This window comes from Malurus melanocephalus, unplaced genomic scaffold, assembly GCF_030028575.1.
Source record: "Malurus melanocephalus ecotype Western Australia unplaced genomic scaffold, MMel_1.1 scaffold_12, whole genome shotgun sequence".
Classification (NCBI taxonomy): Eukaryota; Metazoa; Chordata; class Aves; order Passeriformes; family Maluridae; genus Malurus; species Malurus melanocephalus.
The window spans coordinates 1802928-1820927 of record NW_026623244.1 but is presented as its reverse complement, the minus strand read 5'-3'; the positions used below and the strand labels follow the sequence as shown (position 1 = coordinate 1820927).

The 18000-nt window shown below is 45.5% G+C and overlaps 1 protein-coding gene across 1 annotated transcript in view; it reads right to left on the bottom strand.

Moving 5' to 3' along the window:
- Window positions 1-18000, bottom strand: part of ARL3 (ADP ribosylation factor like GTPase 3) — a 30204-nt gene that overhangs the window by 4399 nt on the left and 7805 nt on the right. Inside the window, exons 2-5 of the mRNA XM_057379768.1 lie at window positions 15483-15626; window positions 14239-14355; window positions 10163-10213; window positions 8020-8205 (exon numbers count right to left, since the gene is read on the bottom strand). Coding sequence (XP_057235751.1) covers window positions 8020-8205; window positions 10163-10213; window positions 14239-14355; window positions 15483-15626 — 498 coding nt within the window. The remainder of the gene's footprint in view (window positions 1-8019; window positions 8206-10162; window positions 10214-14238; window positions 14356-15482; window positions 15627-18000) is intronic.

Genomic DNA, 18000 nt, shown 5'->3' with positions numbered 1-18000 from the left:
CAGTCAGCCCCCTGCTAAGAAAACAGCTCTAATTCTCTGGTCATCCACAAGCCTTGAAATCCAGATCCATGAAAGTCACTGCAATAACCAGACCTGGACCCTGCTCCCTGTTTCTCAGGGCCSCCACAGAAAAGAGGCTCTCAGGAGTTCCACAGCAGGTCAAGTGAGAAGCAGTGTGGTCCTGTTTTAAGAGGCTGATATACTCTTTAAGGTATCTCTGTAAAAATGTGTGGGTGACTTCTCTGGCCACTGCAAGCAGGACGGCAACACTTGTGTATGAATACCCAATCTATGAATTTATTGCTGAGATCCCAGAACGGAATATGCTATTGAAAGCCAAAGAAACAYTTCATCTGCTCCTGTCACTTATCTGTTAGGATTAGTGCACAACAGAGTGCAAGATGCACAGTCTCCTCATATTTATGTCCCACCAAACCCCTTACCTCTATCTTGCCTACAAGGGATCTTGGCTGACAGGGAGGTTGAAGGTAAAAGGTAGGGTTTTGGGGATGAGARGGGAGCAGCATATCTTTGTGTTTGGAAATAAGGCAAATGTTACTTCAGWGTTCAGAGTGGGGGGATTTCACTGTGTTATGTTCAGCTGTCATTTTTGTATCATTACAACAGTAACTTTAGTTTGACCCTAAGAAAGCTGTGGGCCAACATCATTGTTAGCCCCACGGTAGCAGTTTTGCTGTTTCCTATACCCTTGTTCCCAGACTGCCAAAAGCTCTGACCAAGAACCTCAATTTCTCCACAGACAGGTGGGTCAAGGCACATCACAGCAGGCCTTTTGGGTGAGCTGAGACTCACTGCCATACCTCTGTACTGTCCTTCCGCCACAAAGGTGGTGGCCATGTCAGAGGGGAGCTAAAGAGTTAAGAGAGAAGAGAGGGAGTCCTCAGGGCTTAATCAGAAGCGGAGAGGTTCTCACTTGAAAATACCAATTCACCTTGATAACTGCGCTATGTGACACTTCTTATCTGAAGGGGAGCAGCAACTTTTGAAATCAGCCCTTGTTGCTGTGTTAAATAAAGAATAAGTGAGCCCAGTCTGTGCTGGGGTGCACATGAGGCCCTACACTAATAACACTTCTAACTCTAACCTTGGGGAGGGTTGATGTCTCCAGTTTCATTTATTTATCTCCACAGCAGAGATCAGTGTAAAACAAATTGCCTGAAATCCTCAGAGCAAATGGGAAAAGATGAGCGGTAGATTCATTTTAAGGCCCGGTAGCTTTGTGTCTTCCCCTTTCAATAACACTGATAACCTAGGTGTAAAACATGTAATGCCTTAAGCAATCAATAGAATGGTTTAAAGCTTATCACTTTAGAGAGAGAGGGARCGAGTGATTCCCAGCATGAGGAATGCCAGGGCTTAACAATGGGGCTAGGAGGAGAGGTGTCAAGCCTTTGACTTGATTGTGTGCTTTAGAAATCTGCATGATTGCCTGCAAAGAGTAAAAATAAATAAATAACTAAAAATGCTCCCACAATGATTTCAGCTTCCCCTGCCTCGGAAGCAATAATCACATTTGCACACATCATGGCATACAAGGCAAGCAGAGCTCCTCATTCATTTTCAATGTAGGTTTATTTGCTGAACCAGAACAGCTGAGACAGCTTAAAGTAATAAATATCAGCTGACACCCTCTGCTATTCAGCACAGTAATCCCAGAAACAATACATCACTGCAAAACAACAAACACGCATCCTATCTTCTACCTAATCTGACCACAACCTGAATTCACAGTGATTAAAACTCTGCCTGCTGCCATTGGGGAGCCCAGCAAGGGGAAAGGCAGACCATTGCAGCACCAGCGCAGCGAGGGCCATAAAGCAGAGTTTATGATGGGATTTACCATGGCTGGGAGCCTGGCTGCATGAAGCATTTAACGAGGGCAAAAGAATGACATAGCAAAATGCAAGAGGAAAGGTGAACTCCAAACACGCTTGAAATATGTAAGTAGGTCACCAAACTTTTAAAGCAGGAATAGATTTTAAAAACTCTCTTCTGGCATGAGCTAATTGACAGGAAAAAATCACATTTAATTGTAAATATCCCCCTGCCTGACAGTGATAAAGGGAAAATTAACATGTTCAGCTGTATCAAAAAGGTATGTGTGAGACGCCTYCCTCAGCTACATCTGCAGCTTCTGGTGCAGCTTCGTTGGGGTGGCGGGGGGCTGTTCTGCAGTGTCTCCAGATGCTTTGGAGAATACCAAATGCAATGGAAAGCAAAAAACCTTAAAAGGTACGTTTGCAATTTTTTTACTTAAGGTGTGAAGCAGGACGGAGTGTTGGTAAGAGAGAAATCCAGAGAAGCTGCTACAAACACAAAGAGCTGCTAGGGGAAAGGCACATAGGAAGGAGGAAACAGTGCTTGAAAGAGTCAGGTCCTCAAGGAGTCAACTGTTGTCATCCTTTGTCCCTGCACACTCTGTCCCTATATCTGCATGCTTAAAAGATGGTTCTGTGAAAAAAGTATAATCCCTGCAGTAACATTTAGATCTTGATAGATGTCCTTGTGCTGCTTTGTTGAGACACAGAGACATTGGCAGGTACTCTGAGGATGGAGGTGGATACAATATTAGTATTCCAGCCTCAAGTCAACCCTGGGAAAACTTAGCCAGGGAAAGATTTCAGATCTTTCAGCTTTGCTTCTCTTAGCTCCTTAACAAGCAGCTAGTAAATGTTACCAAAGCAAAGAGAGAGAACCCCAGGGAAGAGGATAAGGCTCCTTGCAGAGAAATGCTGCTCCCACAATCCCGCCTTGCTGCAGTCCCATCTGCAATTGTGCCAAGGGAGTTGTACTTCAACGCCCTTTGGGAAAGTACTGGTAGAGCCTTCCCTGGGAGAAATAAAAAGTCCTGCTTAAGATTAGCCCACTACTTGCTTATTCTCTGCATTATCAGCTTTGYGGCTATGGGAGTGAAGTAATCTGACTTCAAACACAGTGAACAAGTCCTTTCCACCCCATAAAAAGCCTCGCGATTTCTGCTCCCCTGCAAGCCAGGGATCAGGCAAGGCCACAAACTTGTGACCCCTAATGTGACCTTAAGGACAGCAAAGCTTAATCCTTTCATGTAATCCTCTGTCTGCCATAACAAATTGGGTCAGGCAAGTGCAAAATTCTCAATCTCTAGCATTTTTGGTATGTGTTATTTTAACTGTCACTTTCTTCTCCCTCTGCACAGCCAGGACTGTGCCTTCATTACGTRTCATTTCCTTGCACCTCCAGTGATCATACAAGCTGGCTCTTAYAGGCTCCTGCCAGTGCATTGCCATTGTTTTTTGCCTGGGTGAAAGCTTGGGGTTTTTTTGTCCTCTGAGACCTGATATCCCTGATGCAGTGCTGTAGACTCCCTCCTACCCTGATTAAAAMTCAGAAGACACTGCTCTGTAACCTGGAAACATGGTTGCTTTTCCTCAACGTGCACAGGCTCTGCCTGCCCCAGTAGGGCTGCAGTCATCAAAATTGGTTTTAAATCACATTTACAAGCAACTTCAGAACCTTGTTAAGATGTGGAAGATCCCCATCCAGCCTATCCTGGCTAAGACATCTTTAAGACAAAACCTAAACTCWGCAGATACCACATTGCTGGTGAGGTGTGGGTAGGGGAGTCCTGTTCTGAATCTTGCCTTATGAAAGTGCTGAACTGCRGCAAAGATGTAACTTAGATCTTGGGCTACATTCTCAACTTGCTTGAAACATCCTGGGAGGCTCAGCCCTTCCCACAGTCCTTAGGGCCAGACAGGCTCTGGCATGAATTGGAGAAGTTTAGTGGCTACTCTCAGTTTCACTGGCTTTTAGTGGTCTCCAGAGGGCCATTATGTTMGGGAGACTCTGGACACAATACGCTGCATCATCATTCTGGGGGATAGTTCTTTAGGGCAGGCTGAACTCCCACTGCCTTGATTGGAGACTCTTGCTTTAGACAAGAAACAAGCTGCAGAGCACAGATCAGTTCCCAGCCTTGAGACATGTTTAACATCACACCCTGGCCCCTAAATAACACCTCCAGCAAGTGAGAAGGCTGCAAAACAGAGGGGTCCTGCTTGCTTTCACACCACTCTTGCTGGTCAGGGTGGAATGTACATAGCTTTTGCAAACCAAGGGCCACAACTTGAGATCTGGTCAAAAAAACACAACCCCAAGAGAGCCTACGTGGCATCAGTAATCACCTCCCTCACTTATTGTACCCTGTGGCAGAGTCTTGATGTAGGCTGGTCCGGACTCTGCTCCAGAGGCAGAACCCACATGGCTGTGGCAAGGAGAAAAGGCTTTCCTGCTTTTGTAACTGGGGCTGAGGGTAAAATCAGACCCAAGCAGATATCTTGCTGGAAAAAGCCTCGATGGCACCATGAAGTCTCATTAACAAGACAAGTGCTGCCCACGGTTACAGGCGGGAGGTAATGAAGTCTTCAGCTGGCATAGCAGGGGCTGCCAGCTGGCATCCAGAGACACTACATGGAGTTTCCAGTTAACCCAGTCACCTCTCTTCTGAACCTGCTCAGGACAATGCTGGGCCCCTTTTCCAGCATCCCTAATGGTTAATTCTAAAAGAGAAGATGACTATATGGATTCCCCCCTTAATTAACAGTTTTATTAAATAACCCATTTCAAATAATAGTTAAATTCTCTAAATTTATATCATTCTATTAACCATAATCTAATCTCATTAACCTTGAAATCCCCAGTCTTAACTACCCACTTCTATACATGATGGTGCTAGCTGCTAAACTAATTAAATGACCTTCAAACTATTTCTCCTTCATGTATTGGCATTATTTATCTTTGCTCATTGCTCTTCCTTCAAGCTATCACAAACATCTTCTCATATGAACTCTGCTCCTGCATGTGCTCAGTACAAGATATGCCACCACTCTTCCTTGCAAAACCTATCAGCAATGTCTCCAATTCTACTCCAGCTAACACATTCCAACAGCAACAATGGTTGGCATTCTAGCTCCTTGGCTTTCATTCTGAACACCTGATGCTTCTATGACTCCATTTATTTTGCTGCCACTCATTGTCATTTCTCAAAGAAGTCCTCAAAGCACTGACCTGAGATTTAGCTACACAAAGAGAGCTCCTGCTCCGAGCCCTTGCTACCTGTGGCCCTGGTGTACCACAATCCTCAAAAGCATCTTTCCTAATCTCACCCTTTAATCAAGTTCTTTGATTCTCCTAAAGTTTGACCCCTCCTTAGCATCCAAAGACTGAAGACACCGTTTCTTCCTAGGCTGATTCGGGTTTAGTTTAAAAGCCATCTCCCAAAACATTTTGTTCAATTTGCAAGGAAAGGGAGTACTTGACATTCTTGCTGTTTGATTTGACAGCGCAGAAGAGAAATACAGGGGCTCTTCTTCTATAAGCTATAGAGAGTTTGCAACTTTCCTGACTTTTCTGTAATAATCACTAACGGAATAAGCTGCAGTATTTAGGGCAATGAGACTGCCTACAACAAAGTGGGATGTTATCTGGCCTGCATCTAAACTAAYTTGTCTAGATAAGCATGATGGACAAAACACATAGGCCTGCAAATACTTTTATTTAGTTCTGGTCTTCTATTTTCTGGAAGTGAATGCAGCAGCAGATTTCATTTCCCTGGCAGGGTGTATTGGGCTGAGTATTTTACACTATTGGATGATCAGGGATGTGCTGTGCTTCAGGGAGGGGGCACAGAAATAAGATGCTGGCAATGGGGAGGTGTGCAACCCACTSCGGGGAGCCCACAGATCTGCCTGAGAAGGAAGCAGATTTCAAAGCTCAGGMACAAAAAGTGACACTTTGTATCACTTACTTCTTCCACATCTAACACACRTCTCAGAACTTTATCTGCCTCCTTACTGCCCCTTTACAGCTGGAGAGCTCCCTTGGACTTCCATAACCTAGACAAAGTCCTGGAGGAGGGATGAAGGTGACCCATGTGTCCCTGAAACCCTGTCAGCTGCAGCCTCACTTTCTTCRTCACATTTCTTTGGACTGGAAACTTCACAGCAAAGATTAAAGCTGAAGCCCTCCACAAGACTGGCTGAATCTGTAGCTTAGCTAACTAAATAAAGCCTCTTTAGAGGACACCATCTACTACATTCAGGTCTAAAAATCAGGCTGAGATTTTTCAATCAGAACTGCTGTACTGGGTCAGACCAATGGTTCATCCAGGTTAGCATCCTCTTTCTGGATGTCAGGAGGACAGACCATACAGAAACAGGACCTGTCTTGCTCTGTTCTTCCCTGCCAGTCCATAGCCCAAGCAGCTCCTCACGCAAAAGCTGCCTCCAGATCTTACCAGTCAGTGATTGCCTGTATAACCCTTCTTCAGAAATTAATTTAAGTATTTTTCTGATATTTTTTTTTCTGATACCTTTTGTCTCCCCAACATTCCTGTGCCAATGAGATCCAGAATTTAATTATGCAAGTTGCAAAGWAGTACTTATTTTTATGTCTTTTAAACCATTCTCTAATTATTTCATTAGGAACACCCTTCCTCTAGCAATGTAAAAAATAGCATACAGTCTATCTGACATTGTTATACCTTATTTTATAGATCCTGAAGATGCTTCCACTCCCCGTCCCCTCTCTTCCAAGCTACTAGTCCTAACTTATTTATTATCCCTGTACACAGATGCCACTCTGTGCTGCTGATTGCTCCTGACAGAGGATCCTCAAATCTCTCCTAATTCTGAGCAGATATAAGGACAATATTTTTTTCTGATTTGGATAGTTAAGAGCCTAGAAGAGGTTACCTAGAGAGGATATGAAATCTACRTGCTTGGAGATACTTATAATTTGACTGGACCAGATTCCTCTAAATTCACAGTTATTCCTGCTTTAAACTCTAAAGATCTTCTGAAGATWGTTCTACCTAATATTTTGTTGGACTACTACTAAAACCTTTTTAAATTAAGGTCATGTTCAAGGTATGGGCTCACCATGACTGTAACCTGCTAGAAAAGATGTTTCTTGTTTMCTTTCTTGTAACTGTCTAGTATTTGAATTTTCCTCTCTGGCCTTTGACAAGCTCTGTTCTCAAGGATCTGCTTCTGAGTAATGGCAGCTAATTTTGAGTCCATTGCTGTATGTGTATAATTAGGATTGTTGTTCCTCCTGTGCATTATTTTGCACTTGTCAACACTGAATTTCATCTGCCATTTTACTGCCCACTCAACATGGAAGGCTGCTTCTGTGACTCTTCATATTCAGCTTGAGATCTGACTATTCTGAATGGCTTTGTAGCATCTGCAAATAAGGTTTTACTGAAACTGCAATGAAGAYAAATGTCTTCATCATTCTGTTTCTTTAAATATCAGTGAAGGGAGTACTCGGATTTTGAGCTCTGCAAATACTTCATTAATTCAGGAAAGCCTAAGAGTGAAATAAACAAACCTAGGTCCCATTTACATTACAAAGAGCTTCTATACCGCAGGAACTGACTATAGCACAGGAGCCCAAGACACAGCTATTACAGTTCAGCACAGGGACACAGTGCAGCCCTTCAGTGGGTTTTTGCTGCCCCACATGCTGCCATTAAAAGTGGTGCTTGCCCCATGTGCAACTCTTGCATTTCTCTGGATCAGAAAAATTGATCAGCTTTTCTCCCTGGCGCCTGGATTGAGCAAAGTGCCAAATGACATCAGTAGCAAAGGTAAATCAGATTTCCAGAGTGGACATTTGTATCAGTCAAAGGGTTAATAGTAAAAGACGATTTGTTTTATGAGAATGATTAACCTGACAGCAGTCTCTTTAAAATAAATCAATGTCTTCATCTGGGCCAGCTGAGGGCTCCTGGGTGGGGAGGCAATCGTTCTCCCCTTTCCCAGGGATGCAGGATCCCAAGGGCCACAGCTCTCCCTTCCCTTTGCACAGGCCCCGAGCCACGTACCCCCCGCGTTCTGCGCTGCAAGGCTTTGGCTGTGCTGACCCTCCGCAGTGAGCCGGTCCAGCCCCACCCTGCAGATACACAATCTCTTACAGATGGCCTGCTGGCACAGCAAACCTTCTCCAGAGCCTCACCTGTACTCCCTCTCCTGAAAGAGCTGAACAAGACTGGATCTGCCAGACTCTGTCCCGGATTGTGTGTAGGTTCAGTCCCTCGGCAATCTCCGAAGCAGGGGCAGCCGTCAGCAAATCCTGCTTGTTAGCGAATATGAGCACGGGGACTCCACTAAGCTTTTCTTCATCCAAAAGCTCAGCCAGCTCCTGTATCATTTACAAGGGAGTGGGGTGGGAGGAAGATGGTGAGAGGGAAGGGAAGAAAACCTTCAACCACCAGTGGTTGTCTCTAATTAGAAATATATTTAGGGCAAATGCTAGAAGAGTGAGTTCCAGTGAAACCTAGATCTTATTATAAGAGAGCAAAAATGTATACAATCATCTCTGCCCAAGGTTCAAAAGCTATTTCTTCCAATTACAGGTTAGAAAAATCTTCATTTTGGTCTGAAATTAGCAGTTGCCTTAAAGGCTACAACTCTATGTTTTACCAGCCTCTGATCCCAGGAGACCAAAACTGATGAAACAGCAAAAAAACATGTAAATTGGCAGTATGAGGAATCTGTCTTAAGCTATTGCCTGACTGGCACTTKTACTTGAACAACCATTGACACAGGCCCTGATATCTCTGCTAATAATGAGTTTCGGGGGGTTGTTCAAAGTTTTAATCACTGCAATTTAAACAGGAGAGGACTTCCCTACCCCCACCCCCGAAATGGAAATCTCCCTCCCACAGGAAAGTGCTCATGTTTCTGAAAGCATTGGTTAGCTGAAGACAAGCTAGATCAGCTTTACTATCTGGATTTTGGCTCCACATGCACAGCATACATTGGGTGGCATGTTGAAAAATGGGTCTGTTCATTCAAAACTGGTTGACTCAGAAAGATTTTTTGAATAGCTCAAATCTGAATCTGCAGTGGATCAATGGTGGCTGAAATACTTCATGTCTAGGGTTGTGCAATGGTCTCATGTGAAACAGGCACCCAATCTCAAGTCACTTCTTTATGGGAACATATGACAAACTCAGCAGAACTTGAATGGGTAGGGACTGCTGGCATTGCAGACAGRTGAGTACAGGAGATTTTTGTGGGCTTCTTATTTAGCTGGTAAGGTCTCATGCTCTCAGATACTTTCGAACATCTTTCATCCACTGAATATAAACTTTTGGATTAAACAAGTGCAGTCAGGGAGATGCTAAACTGAAGTGAAAGTACAACTCCATCCCCCCAAAAGCAATGTTTGGTTTGGAAACCAGGACGAGAGGATGGAGTTATAAACAGAGCTGGCTGGGAACTTTTCAACAAAATAGGTCTTTCATGTGACACAGATGATTTATTGAAACTAAAAGTGTTTGCAGAAMTATGAGGAGGGGTCCAGGCTGACTCTGCCTGACTCAGGCAAGTGCTCTAAGCTGCTGCTTCCTTTCCATCTCTTTTGCCCAATGAATATTTAATCACTGATATAAAATGAAATAGCTACAGCAGRGGAAAGATTCGCCCAACAACCAAGAGTTCTGTTGTTGGGGTGTGTCCATGAGACTTGAGAGGCAAAAGATCAAGTGTCTCCTTCAAATCAGGCAGAACAGAGGGCTTTCATCTATATCTCCCATTTCTAGGGAGGGTAGATCTRTTGCTAGCTATTTTGGGACACTGTCACTTTTTGAATTTTACAAAACAAAGTTAAAAAGTCTTATTTTTGTTCCAGGCTAAAACAAAAAATGTTACAAAACATCCAAACTTTGCAAAACGGAAATCTTATTTTCTAGCCAGTCCTAGTTAGAAAGTTCTTAGCTTTTTTTCAATTACATCCAAAAGACAATCAAGTCAATATGATTCCCATTTCAGCTTTGTAAATAAGAAAATAGGATTCCTCAGAGTCTTGGTTTGGCAAAGTTTAAAGTACTCAGAGAAGTTTGTGCTTTCAGTATCAGGCTCCATTTGCTATTATTGTATAACTTTAATGAATACTGTTCTATTTAAACAGAATTAGGCTACCTATTTTCCTTGTTTCACATCTACCAAAATAATCTGTATTGATGTTGAAAGGCAAGTCTCTTGAAATGCAAATTTCCTTCATAAACAACAAAATCCTCTTCCTAACTTTTGTGAGCAAGGGGCACTCAGAAGCACTGAGTTACTTCAAAGGAAGCTGGGCGTAAGTAACTCACCTGACCCGTTTCTTCAAACCTCTTCCTATCTGCACTGTCAATGACATAGATCTGAAAAAGAAATGACAGGAAAAGTTACTCTTCCCAGAAGACACTCTTCCTCAGCAGCATGTGCTTAAGTGAGATGAACCTACTAATTATGCTTTTGGGCACAAAGATCCTTGCTATTATTTGTAGCAAATGTTGACAAAACTTCATGATGCTCTGAAAGGAGAAGAACCACCGCTTTTAAAGCCTGGGCAGTGGACAGCCATGTGGGTAGAATCAGAAAGGAGCTGGTGGCAGCACTGGGAATGCTGTCACCATCTTCRCAGCATATGTTATCTGAAGAGAACAGGAGACTGCTGGTATTGTTTCAAATGACCAGAGCCTTTCACCCCAGCAAAGAGTAGAAGCATCACCCTGGTGTGACTGTGCCGTGCTGCCCTCTAGTACCACCGCCTCAATAAGCCACCAAGGCACACAATGGCACTCAGGGGGCACAGGACTCTGTTAGGGACATTGAATTTGTCTCTACCAGGTGATCCTACTGTAGCCTCCTGGAGAGGGCAGTTGGGGATGAGGGCTGGATCCAACMTGCAAGGCTCCATCTTCAGCTGCCATCTTAAAAAAATGGGAACATCAGTATAATAYGCAGGCAAGAATAGACTGGTATCCCTTTTTCATTGCTTGGTATGTGAAGATTTGTGACGGAGAAGGATGCTGGGACAGYAGACGGGGACAGGACTGGTGACAAACACAGCATTTTGCTTCCAGTTGCTGCCATTCCCCATCAGAAGTGATTGAAGTTGCTAGCATGTCATCTGCATGCTCTTTGGTCGCTTACAGGGAGCAAGTGTCAGCCTGGTTTTCAGGGAATAGATGAGCACAGCACCCCGCCATCAAGATAAATGGCATCCTTGCGGGCAGTCTCAGCGTAAGACTCCATGCTTTCAGGATAATTTTGAACAAATAGTAGGGGRAGGGAAGATCTCTAGCAGCAATATCTATTAAACTATAGGCACTCCCTTAATGAGCAGCATTTGAGTTGTTTGAAATGGGACCAAACACACGGCAGGAGAATCTGTATGCCAGGCCTGAGGAGGTAACCCAGCAACCTCCCAGCCGCTCTGCAGATCACTCGGGGGCTGATGTGCACTGACAGAGGCTGGGGGACATGCGGCAGGGCTGGACGCAGCTGCGTGGGGATGCGTCAGCAGAGCACGCACCCGGTGCCACGTGATGGGAACAGGCCCGTGGGCACAGCGTGACACACAGGCCTCTCCCTGCAATGTGATCCCAAGCACGTGCACCAATACTGGATCAGCTACACCCGTCCTCCCCACCCCCGCCAAGCATTCATCCCTGTGCATCCCATTTGGGGTAGGAAACACAGAAAGGAWGAAGCTGCAGGGATGGCAGTTGTGTTCTGGGGTGAGACTGGACTGTGTCTGTCCTCCCTCAGGACATCTCTGGGGAAGTTCACAATACGTAAATGCAGTGGTAGAGTGCTTGTGAACAGAAAAGTGGCACCTTCCATATCATGGTGCTTCTCTAACTGGGAAGGGATAGCTCTGGGTCCCAAAAAGCCAGGCTTTCTCCTGCACCGCTCATTCCTCGCTAGAGAGCCGTTTTGCAAGATGAGAGCTAGAGACAACAGTGCTTGGGGCAAAAGCCACAAAAGCACAGCACAGAGAAAGTAAAGCATGTGCCGAGTGCCTACTTCCAAACCAGCAAGCACTGTGCCAAATAGCTGCAGGTGCCTGTCTGAATATGCAATCAGCCAGATATCCACACCTTATTTGCCTGCGTTAAGCTTCCAAATATCACAGGTGTGTGATGCAAGACCAAGCTCTCATTCAAAGGCACCTGCATGGATTTGAATTTGTAATTACTTCCTGTTTTTTAATACTCTTTAGAAGGTCCTTTCTGTTTTATGCAATACAGTTTAGGAGAACCTAGGGGGTCCTGGGAACTGTAGTGTGTCTCATCTCCAACTTCTTTCTATGGCTGGGGCCACRCAAGAGCCTGTTTTTGGCTGTGGTGCTTGGTAACATAGTTTGCCAATTTGAACGCCATGCTGGAGAATGGAGATTTGAGAAAGAAATTCCTGTAAAGCTGGGTAACTCCTGTGAGAAGCATGCCAAAACACAACCTGGAGTAAATGGGTTGGGCAGAAATTGCAAGTGGTGGGACTAGATGAAGAAATAGCATGAGGGATAAGTTGGCTCAATTTACAAATGCACAATCTGCACCAGGTTTGTCAGAGGGTAAAATTATTGACTAAAACAGGGGTAAGGACTGGCAGAAGACAGACTGAGCATATATGTGATCCCACTCTTGGTGCATATGGAAATAGCAAAGCACAGCCCCGACATGCCAGCATCTCCCAGTTTGGGACATGAAGTGCAGCTAGGGGAACTCAAGTCCATCTGTGCACCAGCTATTTCTCTGAATTCACACACTGTTGCTTCCCTCAAACTGATTCTGCTTCCATTCACCCATTTTCTCACTCATATGAAAAGAAGGGTTTTCTCTCCACGTTGCTTTAACTGGGGTGAGAGAGAAGCAGGGAAAACAACTGCTTTCAACTCCTTTAGTCTTCAAATTCACCTTTATTTCTCCGCCTCCCATGCAGCACACACTGAGAAGGGTGGATGCCCACAGGCCAGTGTAGCTCATTGCTTTTGCCAGCAGTGTCTTCCAGATATTGTTTTGTGGTTGCACAGCCTCTGCAGCCCAAGCACCTGCCACAGCAGGCAGAGAGCCCAACGCTGCTGCTTTGCAGGGCTGACTTTGATCTGCACACTTACTGCCTCTCTGCCACACACAGTGTCAGAGCTTGGTGCCTCAGTGGGCACCAKCACCTCACAGCCACACCGTGTCTCTGTCCTCAATGACCACAGAGGAGCACAATGTGGGTCCTGCTCATTTCTGAAACCCAGATCTTTCCCCATGGAAAATCTCACCTTTCCTCTTTGCAAAAGCAATCAACCAGGTTTATGCAGTGGTAGCTGCCCTCAAATATCAGATTCCAAATTAAGGCTCAAAAATGAAGACTTGCAAAAGAGAGTACCAAGGATTTATTAGTCACATTTAAATAACAATTTCATTTGGACAATGTTCTAAGCCTGCAGGCACAGCCAGACTTTTCAGCAACTGGACACAAGCCTTGGTGTAGARAGTCCTGTTCCTAGCTACACTGGTCCTTCCGTGGAAGTACACTGAAGCTCCTGACACATTACTGAGCATATGTGTGACAGGAGGGAGGAAGGGCGTCTTTCTGAGAGAGCTTCCCACTTTCCCATGGGAGCCTGCAGACCTTGCCTTCTCTCTGTTCCCACAGGCTTGTGGCAGGGAGAGGCCTGGGGCCCCCAGTCYGCCTTCATACTCGCATATGTGGCTGCATGCTAGAGGTGATCTTTGAAACTAGCCAAGACAGCACTTGGGGGGTCCCAGGGCAATGTGCTCTGGCATGGAAAAACAAAGGTCCCGCACTGTAAATATAATTGTGGTCATCTGTAGCTAATGGTAAGGTAATTACAGCTAAGTTGTCAAAATCATTAAAGGACAGGCTTATGATTAAAGGAGCAAAAGAAAAGACAAAGGGTCTCTCTGTGTCCCTCAGTCAGAAGCTTTCCTATCTGATGCCAGACATAACATTTAATTGTTATGCCTCAGTTTCCCCACCTATAAAACAAGGGCACTATACTGACCTACCTCTACACAYGATGCTTAAGTCACTAATGCCCACGACAGGCCTTCAGAGTTTCCAGTGAAAGGAGCTATAGACGGGTAAAGTACAARTTATTAATGTTCTTTCATTTGAAAGAGACTGAGATGAGAGGAAAGGAGCTGACTATAAACAGCACCATCCTGTGAAAGTAAAAACATGCAACTGAATGATTTCTGCAAACATAACTGTATTTTTCTTACTGCACCCAACCAATCTTGCCATTTAGCTCAGAATAACTCCTGTTACAATGGCAATGGTGTTGCTGAGGACTGGGACATTACATTACTTGTTTCTGAATTTCTGGCTGAGACCTTGGAAAGCCATTGCATGAACACAGCATTCAACTGCAGCCAATACTCACAAGGATATCAGTGTTTTCAAAATAGTTCCTCCAGTATGGCCTGATCTTCCTCTGTCCGCCTATGTCCCATACGTTCAGTTTGAAGCCTTGAGACTGTACACTTTTGATGTTGAAGCCCTGGAAAGAGCAGAAACAAAGCCACATAGAGCATAAACCTGAGTGGAGCATGTTCACAGGCAGACATTAACACCTTATATATCCCACGCCTGCAACATGCAGTGAGATGGGCTGGGCAGCCACAAAGATGSATCAGCTGGGGGAGAGGCACCAGCGAAAGCAGTCGCCAAACCATCAGTTTGTCAGTGTTGTTGGGTCAAGGGTTGATGCTGTCATGGCTATGGAGACATATGATGCAGTTAGTGCCCTGAGAGGGCTCAGCAGGGTGGGTGCAGGAAGAGGTGGGAGAGCTGYAGATAAGGAGAAAACAAGGACACTGTGAGAAGCAGGATTGAGCTTGTGAAAGCTGAGTAGACAGTCACAACTAATATGAAGCCAGAGGTCTCAGCTCAATTYGACACGACACAGCTAATGCTGGGCTTAAAAGAGCAACAGCTGCACATCTGAAGGGTCCATTTCATCAATTAGAGCACCAACTAAAAGTGCATTCAAGTAGAAAAACAGGATGTGGCGTGGGCTGGCAACGTGCTGCCACACCACCCAGGGGACCGAGGCTTAGAATTAGGGTGCCAGGGCTGGGAGCTTTGGGAGGCAGCTACAGGGTGGGGGGAAGCATCTCCCACAGCTCTCTAGCAACCTCCTCTGGAGCAATGCTGCAGTGCTTCTGATGGGACACATTCTTCTCCTCAACCCCAAAGCTCAACAAAAGGGCATGAGAGACATTAGGGAGGGAGCACTGTTATAGGCAAGACCCTTGGACCTTGTTGAGTGAAAGGTGCAAAGAGACAAGGGTTTGCCCCAGTGCTGCAGCATCCACTGTACATRTCCCCTGTTCGGCAAGGACAACAGGAACAAAATCTCATCCATGCAACCTCAGCATGACCCAAAAGCCTTTTGCAGAACTTCACAGCACTCATCCACTTTTGCACTACCTGACTGATCTGGCCCGAAGCTCTCTGGCTCCTTCAGGAAGCCTCCTCTTAGGCAGAAAAGACACAAACTTAATGGTGCACCAGGCCCCAGTTGCTCCCCCTTTTACTGAAGGATTCTGCTGAATCATTAGTGCTTTGTATAACGTGGCAGGTGGGACCACAATAACTGCCTCCAGAAGGAAAGGCCTTCCTCACCTGTGTTGGTGTGATGTGGCTGATGTCCTCTGATGCCAGCTGTTTCAGGAGTGTGGTCTTGCCTGCATTATCCAGTCCCAAGAGGAGGATTCTCACCTCCTGGTCTGGGGTGCTTTTTAGTTTACGCAGGATTGACAGTAAACCCTAAATCCAAAGAGAGATCAAAGCTGTTACTTCTCCACCCCAACTCTCACCCCCCACTGTGTCATGACCTCCTCCCATGAAATGGAATTTGTCTGGTGGTGGGTCCCAAGACACCTTGAATACCTTTCTGCAGTCCCTATTTCATTTCCTACTCCTCCCTTTGCCCCGATTTTCTTCCATCTCAGATTATCAACAAGGTCTCAGCACAAATGTCACTCACTGGGGTGCCCTGCTAGCTGTACTGCTCTTGTCACACAGCTGTTTGGCATTCCCTGTGCCAGGGAGACAATGCCTATGCATACCCTGTGTAGAAGCTGCAAACCAAGTCCTTGTAGGCTTTTCATTACCTTTATCAGAGGGGAAACCCCATTAATATGATCTGCCTGTTAGTTAACTCCAGGTTACTGTGTAGCTGACATTGTTTCTTTTCATATTAACTCCCTGGTAATCTCAAACCACGTTTATCTGTCWAAAACATGCTGGACCCATGGGGCACGTGCAGTTCTGATTCTCAGGATGTAGCACTTAACAACTATCTCAGATCACCACACATCCTAGCTAAGAAAAGCACAGTGGATTCCAGTCATTAGCCAGGCTCAGCTCTCTGAGCTGACAGTATCACTCAGGATTAGGAAACAGAATATGCAGGTCAGCTCATTTACAACCGCGCACCTTACAGCAGCACACCCAAGGTTTTGTCAGTGTGACCAGAGACCAGCAGCTCTGTAAAATGGCTGGAAAATATTCTGGACTCAGCCATGTAACCAAGAGATGCAAATCACCCCACTTCTGCCTGCTTCTCACGGCTCAGCCCACCCCACAGGAGAGGGACAGTTGCAGCCAAGGGCACAGGAGCAGGCTGTGACACCAGAAATGCCTGGGAGTCCTTGGGCACTCTGCCACGCTGCTCTGCAGCCCCTGCATCTCAGGGACCCCTCCTCAGAGCACAAGCAGCACACACCACATTGACCCCCTGCCTGTGGACACAGGTGCCCTTGCTACTAATTTGCTTGAGAAAATTCAGGAAAGAAATACATCTACAGCATTCCTGTTCTGTCTCTCCCAGATAATACCCTTGTCGAAGCCCACTAAGACCCAGAGTCAGGAAGGAAGTTCAAATATAAGCAGAAACCTGAGCTCATGGGGTCTATCTTTCAARCCTTTTTGTTCTCCCAATTGCAAAATGAAGACAATGCTTCTTGTCAACCTGCAAGGGTGTAATCAGTTAAATGTCTTGAAGTGCTTTGTTGCTATGAGGAACTAAACCCTCTAAATATTCCTGCTGAGAGCCAAGGACTATTTGAGCCATGAAGGTTGCTCCCGATCCCCTCCAGATCGCAGCAATCAGAAACTTGTCCTCAAGATAAAGAGCTGCACGTCGCAGTACAACTGTCACCACTGCAACACATCCCCCRTCTGCAGCAGTGTCCTTCTGCCTGCTCCGGGAGAGCCCAACCTCAGCCATTCRGAAAATGCTGCTTCCACTGCTCCCCTCACTGCTCCCAGGTGGGAGTGCTTTGGAAAGGACATGGTCGTGATGCTAAAGCTTTCAGTAGCGTTCAGAGATGCAAATACATGTGACACCTGATCCACCCCTCCAAGCATTTTCGGTTTCTGAGTAATTTATCAGATTTTCATTTAATTACCAGCCACAGCTCAAAATACATGTATGATGTGTACACAACAGGGAGAAGAAAAGGAACTTAGTAAAACTACAGATATCGAAATATATCTGTAGAAAGCTATAGGATTGTAGCTGTGGTGCTTTTAAAAAGCACTGTGGGAAGCTGCGGTTCAGAATTCCAGAGCTTTGCAAGGAACAGCAAAACTGCTGTCTTATTGTCCAGTAAGCAGGCTCAAGGTATCACCTATTTCATAGGTGATAAACAGGAAGCTAAAAAACTGGAAATCCAGGCCCTGCTCAAGAGCTGTTAATCAGCAATGGACTCTGCTTGGTAGAGAGTACCATGCCTGCTCAGTACAGGCACAGGCACAGGCACAGTAAATCTCCAAACAGTTTTTAGTTGAAGYGTACAGGCCTGTAACACCACGTGCTGGGCCCTGAGGGCCAGATGCTCCCAGCTGGCTCTCACCCATGGGTCCATGGCTAATGAATTTGAAGGGCTGTGTTCAGTTCAGCCAGTTGCTGCAAGCCCTGCCAGCCCAACAGCTCATCTCCCTGGCCACAGTGCCCAGCCCATGTTCTGCCTCAATGATGGTCTGCACTTCCACACGTTTGAGGGAACAGAAAAGGAGCAGCAGCAGAAATACATGTAATGATTACTTGTTTATATGCGTGTCCTAAATGCCCTTGACATCATAAAAAAGCTCAAGTTTTAACTGCATGACTAGCAGCACATTTTCTTTTCACCTG